This window comes from Muntiacus reevesi, chromosome 3 (assembly GCF_963930625.1).
Source record: "Muntiacus reevesi chromosome 3, mMunRee1.1, whole genome shotgun sequence".
Taxonomy (NCBI): domain Eukaryota; kingdom Metazoa; phylum Chordata; class Mammalia; order Artiodactyla; family Cervidae; genus Muntiacus; species Muntiacus reevesi.
The window spans coordinates 129,967,690-129,981,023 of NC_089251.1; the positions used below are offsets into that span (position 1 = coordinate 129,967,690).

The 13,334-nt window shown below is 49.1% G+C and overlaps 2 protein-coding genes across 9 annotated transcripts; one reads left to right on the forward strand and one right to left on the reverse strand.

Moving 5' to 3' along the window:
• Positions 1 to 89: 89 nt before the first annotated feature.
• On the forward strand, positions 90 to 8,889 carry RNF25 (ring finger protein 25). 2 transcript variants are annotated; one of them, XM_065930556.1, is made up of 10 exons: positions 90 to 150; positions 2,545 to 2,619; positions 2,846 to 2,948; positions 3,037 to 3,104; positions 3,203 to 3,272; positions 6,137 to 6,208; positions 6,305 to 6,448; positions 6,781 to 6,873; positions 7,924 to 8,058; positions 8,273 to 8,889. In XM_065930556.1, exons 1-10 carry the CDS (start codon positions 110 to 112, stop codon positions 8,837 to 8,839), a joined length of 1,368 nt encoding a protein of 455 aa, XP_065786628.1. In that variant the 5' UTR covers positions 90 to 109; the 3' UTR covers positions 8,840 to 8,889. The 2 variants fall into 2 exon arrangements, with proteins under 2 accessions (XP_065786628.1, XP_065786629.1); XM_065930557.1 differs by having other exon boundaries at positions 6,784 to 6,873.
• Positions 8,890 to 9,355: 466 nt separating this feature from the next.
• Positions 9,356 to 13,272, reverse strand: BCS1L (BCS1 homolog, ubiquinol-cytochrome c reductase complex chaperone). Of its 7 annotated transcripts, XM_065930569.1 has the most exons (9): positions 12,892 to 12,988; positions 12,079 to 12,201; positions 11,487 to 11,855; positions 11,246 to 11,385; positions 10,842 to 11,036; positions 10,558 to 10,621; positions 10,158 to 10,327; positions 9,812 to 9,929; positions 9,356 to 9,668 (listed from the first exon to the last, which is right to left on the reverse strand). In XM_065930569.1, exons 3-9 carry the CDS (start codon positions 11,804 to 11,806, stop codon positions 9,416 to 9,418), a joined length of 1,260 nt encoding a protein of 419 aa, XP_065786641.1. In that variant the 5' UTR covers positions 11,807 to 11,855; positions 12,079 to 12,201; positions 12,892 to 12,988; the 3' UTR covers positions 9,356 to 9,415. The 7 variants fall into 7 exon arrangements, with proteins under 7 accessions (XP_065786641.1, XP_065786638.1, XP_065786642.1 ...); XM_065930566.1 differs by lacking the exons at positions 12,079 to 12,201; positions 12,892 to 12,988 and adding an exon at positions 13,077 to 13,271; XM_065930570.1 differs by lacking the exons at positions 12,079 to 12,201; positions 12,892 to 12,988 and adding an exon at positions 13,009 to 13,083.
• Positions 13,273 to 13,334: the final 62 nt, after the last annotated feature.

Here is a 13,334-nt window from a genome sequence, read left to right on the forward strand (position 1 = left end):
TCGGCGGTTGCCTAGAAACGGCCGCAAGCCGCCCTCCCTCCCCTGTTTAACTCACCGCCTCCGACTGCCCGGAGTGTATTTCCGGTTCCGGCTGCGGGCCGCAGAAGAGATGGCGGCGTCTGCGTCTGCAGCTGCAGGGGATGAGGACTGGTAACTTTGGGGGCATGGGCTTTGGCTGACCGCCTGGATCCGGTCCGGGGGACTAGCGGCAGCCGCGGACGGTCTGTACGGCGGGTGTGTGTGGCGGGGCGAGGGATGAGGGATGTTAAAGACACTGGCATTTCTACTTAAGAGAGTTCTGAGCTGAGGAGCGGGTGGGTGGTGGAGGGGCGCTTATCTGCCCGGGAGACTGCATTAGCGCCGGCCTGGCCAGTTCGGGCCGCGCCTTATCTAGTTCGATCATCCGACTTCACCCCGTCCCATTTTCTCTATCTGAAGTGGATTTGCTCAGGGTCCCGGTGCGGGGGAATGCCTGTTTATCAAATCTCTCCCCCATCCCTTATCTCTGGAACCGATATCCTCCAGTCCCCCGTTCCTCATTCGCCTTGAATCAGTCTATTTCGCTGAGGCTTTTCGCAGCCTCAGCCTTCTCCTTTACCGATAGCACTAATGAGGACTGTTGTCTGAATAAAGCTTTACACCTCACAAAAGCTCTCTTAGTCCTTCTCTTAAGCATTCTCAACAAGGGGACCATAATCTAGAAGGACTCTGAGGTTTGGAAATAGATAAATATGGGTTCACTTCACATTTTATTAGCTATGTGATGCCGACCAGGCCACCTAGCTTCTGTGAGTCAGTGTCCTCAAATGTTAAAAAAAGTGGGTGTGTCATCCACCTCAGAATAGCTGAGAGACTCAAGATGGATTTGTAACATACAGAAGCCTCCTTTTCATTAGCTACTCTGTGGTGTAGCACCTGAGGAGACAACTTGACCTGAAGAGGTAAAATGATTTGCCAAAAGGTACATAGTTTTCACTAGGAATCCAAAACTTACGTTCTTGGTTATCTGATTCCAAAACTTAGGTTCTTGGTTCTAGGGCATTTTCCAGTTTCCCCTCCCTTTTTTTCTGTCAGCATCTTACCACCGTCCCATCCCATATCTCGCATCCAGAGCCCAAATCACAGGTAGGGTGTGTGAAGTATTGAAGGACCTCTTGATGGAGGCTGTACCTCAGTGTTTCATTGATTCAGGGAGCCCAGCCAGTGCTGGCCTTTTTTGAGACCTCCTAGATGTGGTTTACAACTTATTTAGGGGGACTTTAAGATTCTAAGGGGACACTTTGTGCCATGACAAGGACAGTATTGATTGTACAGCTAGTCTGTGGTGCTCTAACATTCTGACGCTCTTGCCAACCAGAATTACTCAACTGTTATCTACATGATTGATTTTATATATTGTCTGCTTAAGAGTTAAAAAGACTTTTAAAGTTTTGAGAATCAATCTTTCTCTGTACACACACACACATATCAAGCTAGGGCAACTCTGTTCTTAATGAAGAAGGGATAAGATATAGGTATGAGAAAGCAAACCAAACATGTATCTTTCCACATGTTATCTGGGTAAAGCTGTGCCCTCAAGCCAGTCACTCATCTTCAGTGGCATTACATCTCCTGTTTCTTTTAAGGAAATGTATGTCTTCTGATTTACATCAGATCCACAGGATCCTGACCTGGACACGTTGAGCTAGATCAGTCAGACTACGGGTATTATAAATATATTGAGTATTAACTACATCCTTCTGTCTTTCCTTTTATGGGAAAAGGTTATACACAAACAGGAAAAAAAGGGGGACATAGACTAACTACTATAGTCAGAATACTATTAGGCACTTCACATAAACAAATCAACTTTCATCCTCATGATAACCCTAGAGTGGGTGATAGTATCTGTATGTGTTAGATGGGGTAATTCAGGCTGACAGATAAAAGAAACTACTCAGATCACATAGCTGGTAAGTGATTGGTACCTGTTCCTCATTCCAAGGCTGATGACTCTTCCTTTGCAGCACAGCCTTTACAGCACATAGATCTGTTCTGTTCAGGTTGGTACCTCCTTTGAGGAGGTTTGCAATGACTGATATTGGCAGTGTGCATAGACTCTGGGATCCATGATGAACACTGGTGTAAGGAAAACCAGAAGTGGTACTGATAACTTTAATGCTAATCAATGAATGTCATATTTCTGGGTCAGGGAGATGGCCACTAACAGCCACCAGTGCAATGAAACTTAAAACAGGGAGCTGGACACCTAGCTCTGGTCCCAGTTCTGCCTCCATTAAACCTTTAAATTTGGGCTAGTCTTTTCATCTTTTTGGGAATCTGTTTCCTCATCTTTTGGCAAAAATGATCTCTAAAACTCTGATTCCCATGCTTCCTACCTGGCCACTTGACAAATTAGAAACATTTCCTGAATTTTTATGGAGATTAGCAAGAGAATACACTCAGACAGATGGCCATTTTTCTACAAAGCCAGCCTTCGTTGACCTTAGTAGGACTTAATATGAAGAGTTGTAACAGTAAGTCAATCTCCCCTTGTCTCTCTAGGGTCCTTCCCTCTGAAGTTGAAGTGTTAGAGTCTATCTACTTGGATGAACTACAGGTGGTTAAAGGAAATGGCAGGTACGTGTTCAACTGGAGAGGGGCAGGAGTCTCCTTGGTAATAAGAGGATTCCATGCAGTATCTGTGAGCCTTGATTCAAAAATATATCTGTCATGTGGACAAACATTGTTCCTTTAATCACCCCAAAAGAAGGAGCCTGATGCTCACTTCTTCTGCCCACTTCACTCGCTTGCCATCAAGCACCTGCATAATCACATCCCAGGTCTCCACTTCATCCACCTGCAGGTCGTCGCCGTGGGAAATCTACATTACCCTGCATCCTGCCACTGCAGAGGACCAGGATTCCCAGTATGTCTGCTTCACTTTGGTGCTTCAGGTCCCAACACAGGTGAGGCCTCTATGGCAGCAACAGGAGGAAGGGAAGAGGCCTTGGGGGCAGAGGGCTTTAGCAGTAACATGTTATTTTCTCCCTCTAGTATCCCCATGAGGTGCCACAGATCTCTATCCGTAACCCCCGAGGACTCTCAGATGAACAGATCCACAAGTGAGTCGGGCTAGTCAGAGCAGGGAAAACGTGGGAAGCAGCTCAGTCTGGAGAGGGAAGGGGGCAGGCCTCATGTCTGCTTTGCCCTCTCCCGCCAGGATCTCACAGGCGCTGAGCCACGTGGCTGAGGCTGGGCTGGGTACTGCCATGCTCTATGAACTCATCGAGGTAAGAGGTGTGCTAGCCTGCGGAAGTAAATGTTCTTCCCTTCCAGCTATAGCAGTTTCTCTCAACAGAGGTTATGGGTCTAGAATCTTAAATGTTTGGAGACATTCATTTAGTTCTTGTTCAGGTAAGGCCTAAACTGATCCAGAAAGATGAGACTGTCTTCTGTTTCAAGAAATCTCCCCAAAAGACAGTTCTGTAGCTTCCCCAAGTTGCCTATTCCAGCATCTTGACAAAATTATTTTTCCTCTTTAACTTGTATTTTTCGTGCTTCACCAAGAGTGTGTTTCTTATTCTCCTGGCATTGGCAACTGATAGTAGCTGGAGATCTTGCCTGGAGGGTCTAGCCATAAATGAACATTTGAAGGGTAGTCTGCCATTTCAATTTCAGTTCAGTCGCTTAGTCACGTCTGACTCTTTGCAAACCCAGGGACTGCAGCACACCAGGCCTCCCTATCCATCACCAACTCCCGGAGTTTACTCAAACTCATGTCCATTGAGTCGGTGATGCCATCCAACCATCTCCTCCTCTGTCATCCCCTTCTCCTGCCTTCAGTCTTTCCCAGCATCAGGGTCTTTTCCAATGAGTCAGTTCTTCACATCAGGTGGCCAGAGTATTGGAGCTTCAGCATCAGTTCTTCCAATGAATATTTGGGACTGATTTCCTTTAGGATGGACTGGTTGGATTTCGTTGCAGTCCAAGAGACTCAAGAGTCTTCTCCAACACCACAGGTCAAAAGCATCAATTCTTCGGCAGTCAGCTTTCTTTATAGTCCAACTCTCAAATTGATACATAACTACTGGAAAAACCATAGCTTTGACTAGATGGACCTTTGTTGGCAAAGTAACATGTCTTTGTTTTAATATCCTATCTAGGTTGGTCATAACTTTTCTTCTAAGGAGCAAGCATCTTTTAATTTCATGGCTGCAGTCACCATCTGCAGTGATTCTGGAGCCCCCCAAAATTAAGTATGTCACTGTTTCCATTGCTTCCCTATCTATTTGCCATGAAGTGATGGGACTAGATGCCCTGATTTTAGTTTTCTGAATGTTGAGTTTTAAGCCAACACTCTCCTCTTTCACTTTTATTAAGAGGCTCTTTAGTTCTTCAGTTTTTGCCATAAGGGTGGTGTCTTCTGCATATCTGAGATTATTGATACTTCTCCCAGCAATCTTGATTCCAGCTTGTGCTTCATCCAGCCCAGCGTTTCTCATGATGTACTCTGCATAAAGTTAAATAAGCAGGGTGACAATACACAGCCTTGACATACTCCTTTCCCAATTTGGAACCAGTCTGTTGTTCCATGTCCAGTTCTAACTGTTGCTTCCTGACCTGCATACAGATTTCTCAGGAGGTAGGTCAGGTGGTCTGGTATTCCCATCTCTTTAAGAATTTTTCACAGTTTGTTGTGATCCACGTTGTGATCCACACAGTCAGAGGCTTTGGCATAGTCAATAAAGCAGAAGGTGTTTTTCTGGAACTCTTGCTTTTTCGATGATCCAACAGATGTTGGCAATTTGATCTCCTCTGCCTTTGGTTCCTCTGCCTTTTCTAAAACCAGCTTGAACATCTGGGAGTTCACGGTTCACGTACTGTTGAAGCCTGGCTTGGAGAATTTTGAGCATTACTTTACTAGCATGTGAGATAAGTGCAATTGTGTGGTAGTTTGAGCGTTCTTTGGCGTTGCCTTTCTTAGGGATTGGAATGAAAACTGACCTTTTCCAGTCCTGTGGCCACTGCTGAGTTTTCCAAATTTGCTGGCATGTTGAGTGCAGCACTTTGACAGCATCATCTTTTAGGATTTGAAATAGCTCAACTGGAATTCCGTCACCTCCACTAGCTTTGTTCGTACTGATGCTTCCTAAAGTCCACTTGACTTCACATTCCAAGATGTCTGGCTCTAGGTGAGTGATCACACCATCATGATTATCTGGGTCATAAAGATCTTTTTTGTATAGTTCTGTATATTCTTGCCACCTCTTCTGAATATCTTCTGCTTCTGTTAAGTCCATATCATTTCTGTCCTTTATTGTGCCCATCTTTCCGAAATGTTCCCTTGGTATCTCTATACTTTTCTTGAAGAGATCTCTGGTAGTCTGCCAATGGAGCTGACTAGAAAGAGTCATGGTTCTTTTCCTCAGTTTCTACTCTAATGAAGGAAACAACCCACATGAAATTATGCCTAGAGCTACAAGTTAATATACACAGCTAACTTTTGTTTGAGATCAGAAACACAAATGTAGCCTTGTTTTCCTCTGCTTTCAGTTTTTAAGGAAAATATTCATAAAAGAATGCAGGTGGGTGGCCTGGAGTCAGAATGGGCATGGAGCACTGTAGCATTTCTGAATCAGCCTCCACGATGCAGCTTTGAACTTTGTGAAATTCCGGAGTAGTCACTATCCAAGTGATAGCACACATGTGTATTTCATAGCTTGCTGCCTTTCCAATTCTGTGTCTGTTTGGGGTGTCCATGCCTTCCCTTTCTTTCTGAAAGCTGACTCCACAAGAGGCTCATTGAGGGAGAGATACTTAAAGAAAGGCCTCCCAGAAGATGTGAGTTTTACCTGAACACTTTTTTTTGTAAGTTGTTTTTATTTTCATCCCCAGGATGTATTTCAAGTGACTTAATGAGTGGAAAAACAATTGAATTGGGTTTTGGAGCTAGGTAGATTTGCGGGGTAGGGGTGGGTCATAGGGAAGATTGATTCTAAGCAGAGATGATCACCAGGACTGAAATGCATTAACACAAGGCAAACTGGCCCCGTGGGAGACAGCCCCGCCAGTCACTCCTGGGAAGAGCTGACAAGCTTCGTTCACCGTTCCGGCCCCTGCCTCCCTATTTGAACAGCTTTTTTTCTCCTCTCAGAAAGGGAAGGAAATTCTCACGGATAACAACATCCCCCATGGCCAGTGCGTCATCTGCCTCTATGGTTTCCAGGTGGGTTACTCTCTTGGGACCTGGGGGTCTGCAGGTGACAGACACAGGGGCTCAGGGGAGAGTGCTGACAGTGTCCCACCTCCCCCCTCCCTCCAGGAGAAGGAGGCCTTTACCAAAACACCCTGTTACCACTATTTCCACTGCCACTGCCTGGCCCGGTACATCCAGCACATGGAGCATGAGCTGCAGGCCCAGGGACGAGAGCGAGAGCAGGAACGGCAGCACGCCGCACCCGAACAGGTCAACTCCTCACCCCTGTTTGCATGACTCACGGCCTTTCTATCCCTCCATTCCAGGGCCACCTTAGCTTTTTCAGGGTCATAGGTACCTTTGAGATGAATGAAAGTTCACCTCTGTCCAGAAAAAAGAGCATCCTTGTATCTACATAATCATATTGCATGTGGTTTCAGAAGGTTCCCAGACCTCTAGCTCGGCAGCCCCTGCTCTTTCCCCGCTCACTACTGGGTGGGTAGGCCCGTGCCCCTTTGTCCCAAGCCTCCGCAGTTGAGGCTGGCCAGCTGGCGAGTGCCCTGGGCTGGGAAGCAAGGGTGTGATTTTGCCTGTCTTTTCAGAAGGCCGTTGGTGTGCAGTGCCCGGTGTGCAGAGAGCCACTCGTGTATGATCTTGCCTCCCTGAAAGCAGCCCCTGAACCCCAGCAGCCCATGGTAAGAGAACTCTCTTCTAATCTAAATCGAGATCCGTGGCATCTTATCTGCTTCGAGTGGAACTTCTGGAATTGGGCTTAAGCTGCCTAAGCCCCCTCTGTAAGGTGTGGCCCCCAGCAGAAATCTAAGGTTTGTTCCAAATGAGCCCAATCAGTTCAGTTCAGTCGCTCAGTCACGTCTGACTCTTTGTGACCCTATGGACTGCAGCATGCCAGGCCTCCCCGTCCATCACCAAATCCCGGAGTTTACCCAAACTCATGTCCAATTAGTTGGTGATGCCATCCAACCATCTCATCCTCTGTTGTCCCCTTCTCTTCCCGCCTTCAATCTTTCCCAGCATCAGGGTCTTTTCAAATGAGTCAGCTGTTCTCATCAGGTGGCCAAAGTATTGGAGTTTCAGCTTCAGCATCAGTCCTTCCAATGAACACTCAGGACTGAGCTCCTTTAGGATGGACTGGTTCGATCTTCTTGCAGTACAAGGGACTCTCAAGAGTCTTCTCCAACACCACAGTTCAAAAACATCAGTTCTTTACCGCTGAGCTTTCTTTATAGTCCAGTCTCACATCCATACATGACTACTGGAAAAACCATTGCCTTGACTAGATGGACCTTTGTTGGCAAAGTAATGTCTCTGCTTTTTAATGTGCTATCTAGGTTGGTCATAACTTTTCTTCCAAGGAGTAAGTGTCTTTTCATTTCATGGCTGCACTTCTCCAAGTCTTCTCCAACACAACTTCTCAGTCATGTCCAACTCTTTGTGACCCAGTGAACTCTACAATTCATGGAATTCTCCAGGCCAGAATACTGGAGTGAGTAGCCTATCCCTTCTCCAGTGGATCTTCCCAACCCAGGAATCAAACCAGGGTCTCCTGCATTGCAGGCTGATTCTTTACCAACTGAGCTATGAAGGAAGTCCTCTAATGAGCCTAATCCAAGAGATAAAACCAAGAACCTTGAGCCCATCTCCTGAGGCAGTCTGGAAGAGCAGAGATTTCAGGTCTGCCTTCTGTTTATTCTTCCCTCCGTTCCACTCTGCTCCTTTCCCTCCAGGAGCTGTACCAGCCTGATGCAGAGAGCTTGCGCCAGCAAGAAGAGCGCAAGAGGCTGTACCAGAGACAGCAGGAGAGGGGAGGCATCATCGACCTTGAGGCTGAACGAAACCGGTACTTCATCAGCCTTCAGCAGGTGAGAGAAGGGTTTCCCTCTCCTCCCTTGACGACAGTTACCTTCCTAACCAGCACCCTTCTGCCATGGCCCGCGGGTGAGCTTTACTCTACCCTGGGAGGTCTAGACTGATGGCGGTCGGCTTGGACTCTGGGCAAGGGTCCTGCAGTTCCCTGCTCTAAGGAACTCTGTTTCTAAGGAATCTCTGTCACTGCCTCTGCTCACTTCCTCCTAGCCTCCTGCCCCTTTGGAACCCGAGTCAGCTGTAGATGTCTCCAGAGGATCCCACCAGCCCAGCGCCCTTGCCACCGAACCATCCACCACATCAGCTACTCACACTGCCCTGTCAGCGCCTCTGCCTGTGGCCTCCCAGTACACATGTGAGAAGACCCCAGGAGCTGTAAAGCTGGGCGAGACCCAGAAAGCCATGCTCGATCCCCGCCGGGCCAGTCGAGGCCCATGGAGACAGCCTGAACGGAGGCACCTGAAAGGAGGGGAGTGCAATACCCTCAAAGGTACCAGTGACACCCAGGAACTGCAGTCTCCTGAGGGGCCCCTCAAGGAGTCCATGGACCTAAAGTCAGAGTCTCGTAACCATGGGGGTGAAGGTCCTCCCCAAGATAAGGGGCCTGGCGAATGGCAGGGTCCCCCACCCCGCAGGACTCGGGACTGTGCCCACTGGGAACGCACTAAGAGTCGGACACCGGCTTCTTCCTACCCCCGCCTGCCTCGGGGTCGGGGAGCCTACCGGCCTGGTACTCGAAGAGAACCTGTGAGCCTCGAGTCAGAGGATGGTTCCTAGCAGTACTGTGGGGGGACAGGGAATTGGGTCGGGAGTGGGTAATAAAGAGATTGGCCTTGTTTGGCTTTACTTACTCAGCAGTGCCTAACTCTTGAAATGTGGCTCTTTCTAAATTTCTAGGAAGACGAGCATGCCAGAGTAGCCCCAGTTTTGTTCTGAAGTCTAAGAGATCGAGGTTTAAATAAAGGAAGAGTAACATCTCAGCCAGAATAGTGGGTTCCAAGGAAAATTAGAAGAGGCCAACATTTAAGCAGACTATGCAGGCCCCACCCTGCTACATAAGCCACTGTGCATGTGGCCACATCTCTGTCTATATGTATTTGAATACCTTAGGTGGAGGATAGTACTTTCCTGTTTACTATAGTCTCTCTTTCCCATTTTGTCTTAGGGAGGCTGTGTCCCTAGTATTTGTATACATGGACACCTGAGGGTCCCTGGAGATATCTATGTTTACAGCCCCAGGCTTTTACTCAAGTGCCAACACAGGGGAGGTAAGAGGGAAGTCAGACACTAGAGTAGCTTGGCAGGTGTTTATTGATCTCCTGGAGGAGAAGAAAGCTAGGCACAGCCCGGTTGTCAGCTCTGCAGAGATTCTGCATTCTGAATGGCCCCTACAGGGTCATTTTTATACAGCATGAAGTGGCCTTGCACCTGGGCAGGACTGATCTGCGTTGTAGCTTGAAGGACACGGTCTGCAAAGTTCTCAGCCAGGGAAGTTGCTTGCCCGGGGTAGAACCTCTGGAACATCTGGGTCAGCTGCCAGCGTGAGCAGTGGCCCACGTACTCCTTCATGTCTACTCGCCCGGGGCGTATCAGGGCAGGGTCGAGCCTAAAAGGAGAAGCCAGAGAAAGCGGTTGTGAGCAGCAGTGCCGCTGGCACCCCCCAAAATGGTTCCTCCAAAACTCCTGATCCTCCAGAGACGCTGAGGGGGGCGGAGTCTTGCCTCCAGGTCTGAGTACCTCACTCCTTACCTGTCGACATAGTTGGTGGTCATGAATACTATGCGTGCTTCCGTGGAAGCCACACCGTCCAGGGCGTTGAGCAGCCCACTGAAGGTGAGCCGGCCTAGACCTTGGTACTTTATTGGGTCTGGAGGAAGGCAGAGAGGAAGCGTGAGTGAGCACAGCCCTGCTTCAAATTAGCATCCCTCTCTGCTCCCTGCCTACCATGCCCCCCTACTTATCCCTGTCTCCAGTGGACTCTGATTGCTAACCCAGGTGTCTTCCACCTGCTCTCTGGATTTCTCCTTTCTTCCACTGTTGCTCATTTAGAAATACCCCTCTCCCCACCTGTGCCGTGAACAACCCCCTCACTCACTCTCGGCAGCCAGGTCTCGACTGAGAAAGGCAGCGTCCACGTCCTCCAAGAGCACCAGGCTCTGCTGTGGGGCCACGCTCAGCAGGTGGTTGAGCCGGTCATCTGAGAGGCTGGAGTCTGTGAGACTCAGCAGGCAGATGCTATGCTGCAGTTCCCCAGCCAGGGCTGTGCTATGGAGGAGAGGTGATAGGTAATTGGCAAGCTGGGAACTGGTCCTTGGGTGTAACTGCTTGTTCCTCCCAGTACTAGCTTTGAATCCAAGGCCTAACCCTTCCACCACCTCATAGTATTGTTCCATGTATCTCATGTTTTCCTGTTCCCCACATTTGTTTCCCTTTCCAGCCCCACCAGCCCAATTTCTCTCCAGTTTGAGGGTTAAGAGAAGTTTGACTCTACTCACATAAAACTGCTCTTTCCACAACCAGGGGGCCCATAAAGTAGGTAGCCACGTCTGTAGGGAATGCCTAGGAATACACCCAGGATGATCATCAAGACAAATGAATCATGTACTCTGCGCCAGATGTCCACACTCATCCCCAACCCTGCTCCCTGGAGGCCTGATGGCCTTAGCATTGGAAGAAATCATTCCTTTTAGGCAACCTTTATTTCCCCTTCATCTGTGGGGATGAGGATAGAGCTTTATATGTGCCCCATCTGGCCACCAAGACCTCAGCTGCTTCTCACCTCTGTCAATGTACCACTTGGGGTTATCAATGAATTCCCGGATGTCTCTGACAATTCGGTCAGTTAGACCCTGTTCGAGAACCACAGAATTCAGAGGCCGCCGGCGGCGTGGATAGCCAAAGGGGCGCCATTCAGAGCCCACAGCAGTGTACATCACTGTCTTCCCTTCCTCCTGCTGCAGAGCTAGTTCTCTAGCTGGGAGGGGGAAGATGAGACAAAACCCATAATTACCCTTTGCCATGCTACTAGGCAGAACTGTGCCCAAACGGTCCCCTGGCCCTGCTCCCATGGGCCCAGATCCTCCTATTTGGCCTCTCCAAGCTTCTCTTCCTTTGATGTCAAATATTCCATCCCTGCAACTGCCACCCCCTACCCCCCAAAAGGCTGTCTATGCCATCCCACACCTTCCTCTAGGATGTTGAAGAAAACTTTTCGGTCAGTGCCCAGAGCCGTGAAGGTGACAGATTCCCAAGGAGTCCCCGTTTGCAGGTCTATCATCTGCATCTCTCGGCTCCGTTCCACCCGGATCCATTTCCCCTGATACCTAAATAAGAACAAGCAAAATGAGGTGAACAAGCAGGCCAAGTCCACCTCCTCTCATTCTCCTTTTCCACTCTCAGAGCTCTCTCTGGCTTCCAGCCTTACCAGATAAAGTGGTTTCCAGGGCTGGGGACAAATTCAAATTTAGTGGAGATGCGGCCACTCTCGTGTTGAAGGTACGACGTCTCGACGCTGAGGTGCTGAGTTCGGGTACTGTGGCGGGTGAGCCAGCTAAGCAACCAGGCATAGCTCCGGTCTCGAGCAGGGACTTCCAGTGTGATCATGTAATGGCGCCGGAATGCCACCAAGCCCAGTTGGGCGCCCTTCCGGGCCAGGGCCAGGGCAGTGCCCAAACCCACCAGCCCAAATCCAGCCCCAAAGTAGGGATTGTCCTTCAGGGCCAGAACAAAGTCTGAGAGGGGCATCTTGAAAGGAAAACACTGAACCTCACGGGCCCCAAGGCATTTTCAAGACCTGGAGATGGGGAGCAGTAGAGATGGAATAAAGCACAAGATTAGTTTAAAAAAAAAGGACTCAAATTCCTCTCCCACCCCACAGAAGCTGGGAGAGGAATGACAGGTCAGTATTACAATGTGCTTCAATATCTTCCCTTCGTGGGCTGGGGCTGGTGCTGGACCCAAGGGATGAGACTCTGAGCCATTTGTCCCATTTTGCCTTTTATTATCGTGTTTCATACCTGTGTCCTGCCAGACGACTATTCTGGAGATTCCTTAAATTTGAATAATATAACTTACTTCAGGATAATAGATGGACAGCATTTTTGTGGTTCCTGGGACCAGCTGAGATAGAAAGGGGCCAACTGGCCAGAATGAGCAGGGGATGAAGAAGTTACTCTCTTCTGTCAACCTGTCAATATCCTCATGCCTTGCTATCCCGGAATATGTCCTCCAGGTATCCTCTCATCTACTTTACATGCTAATACCCTGTTAGCCCTGCAATTACCTCCCACCTAAACTGTCTTCAAAATTAATTTTAATTCTTGAAGTGGCATCTTACTAGATCTCCACTTTGGTCATGCTTCATTCACCAAACTGCTACACAGGGGTCGATTTTTCTTCATAAGGCTCTGCTTCAATGCCATTAGTTTTCCTTCCTCCAACACCTCCAATGACTGGCTCTCAACAGGTCTCTGAATTAGGTGAAAACTCCTCTGCCTCCACAACACGGGGCCCACGTAGCTTTAATGGCTTAGTTCCCAATACTCTCTGTTGAACAAATAAATATACAAGCCTCCTTCCTCCTTGACTCGGAATGGCCATTTTATTTCCCCCGATCTCTATAGAGTTCAAATCACGCCCATCTGCTACCTCCTCCACGGAGATATCCCCGAATTCCACCCCCCGCCCCGCGATAAAATGTGACTGGGCCTGATTCTAGGCTGTAAGATCCCGAAGGGGTAGGAGGTCAAATCGTTTCTAGCACACTTCACTCGACCCCCCGCCGGTTTGCTTTATGCCGGCACGCAGTGCGGTGAATTGACAGCAGTGACCTCTGCTGAAGCTCAGAACAGGATCCAGAATTCCAAAATTCCTATGCGTGGAAGGTCACAGACAAAGCCCTTTCCGCTCCCGGTCCTTGTCGGACGCCCAGAAGCCTCCTGCCGAACCTGCTCCACACCCCAGCTCGCGCGTCCAGCAGCGTGGTTTGCAGCAATCGCTCACTCCTCCCCCTTACCGCCATGACTCTCTGGCCCTTCCTCTCGATGGTTTCACCCCTCGGCTCTTTGGGGACTCTCCACTTGGCTTCGCCCCCGAGTTCTTTCATCTACTTCCCGTCACTCCCACCGAGACGGCCACACCACTCTGCTCCACAACTCTCGATGGTATTCTTTGGGCTTCAAGGCCACGGGCGGTGAGGGCGGGGGCGGGGCGGGGCGGGAAACGCTAGGAAGAACCATAGAGAGAGTACTCCACCAGCCTCACAAAGAAAGAG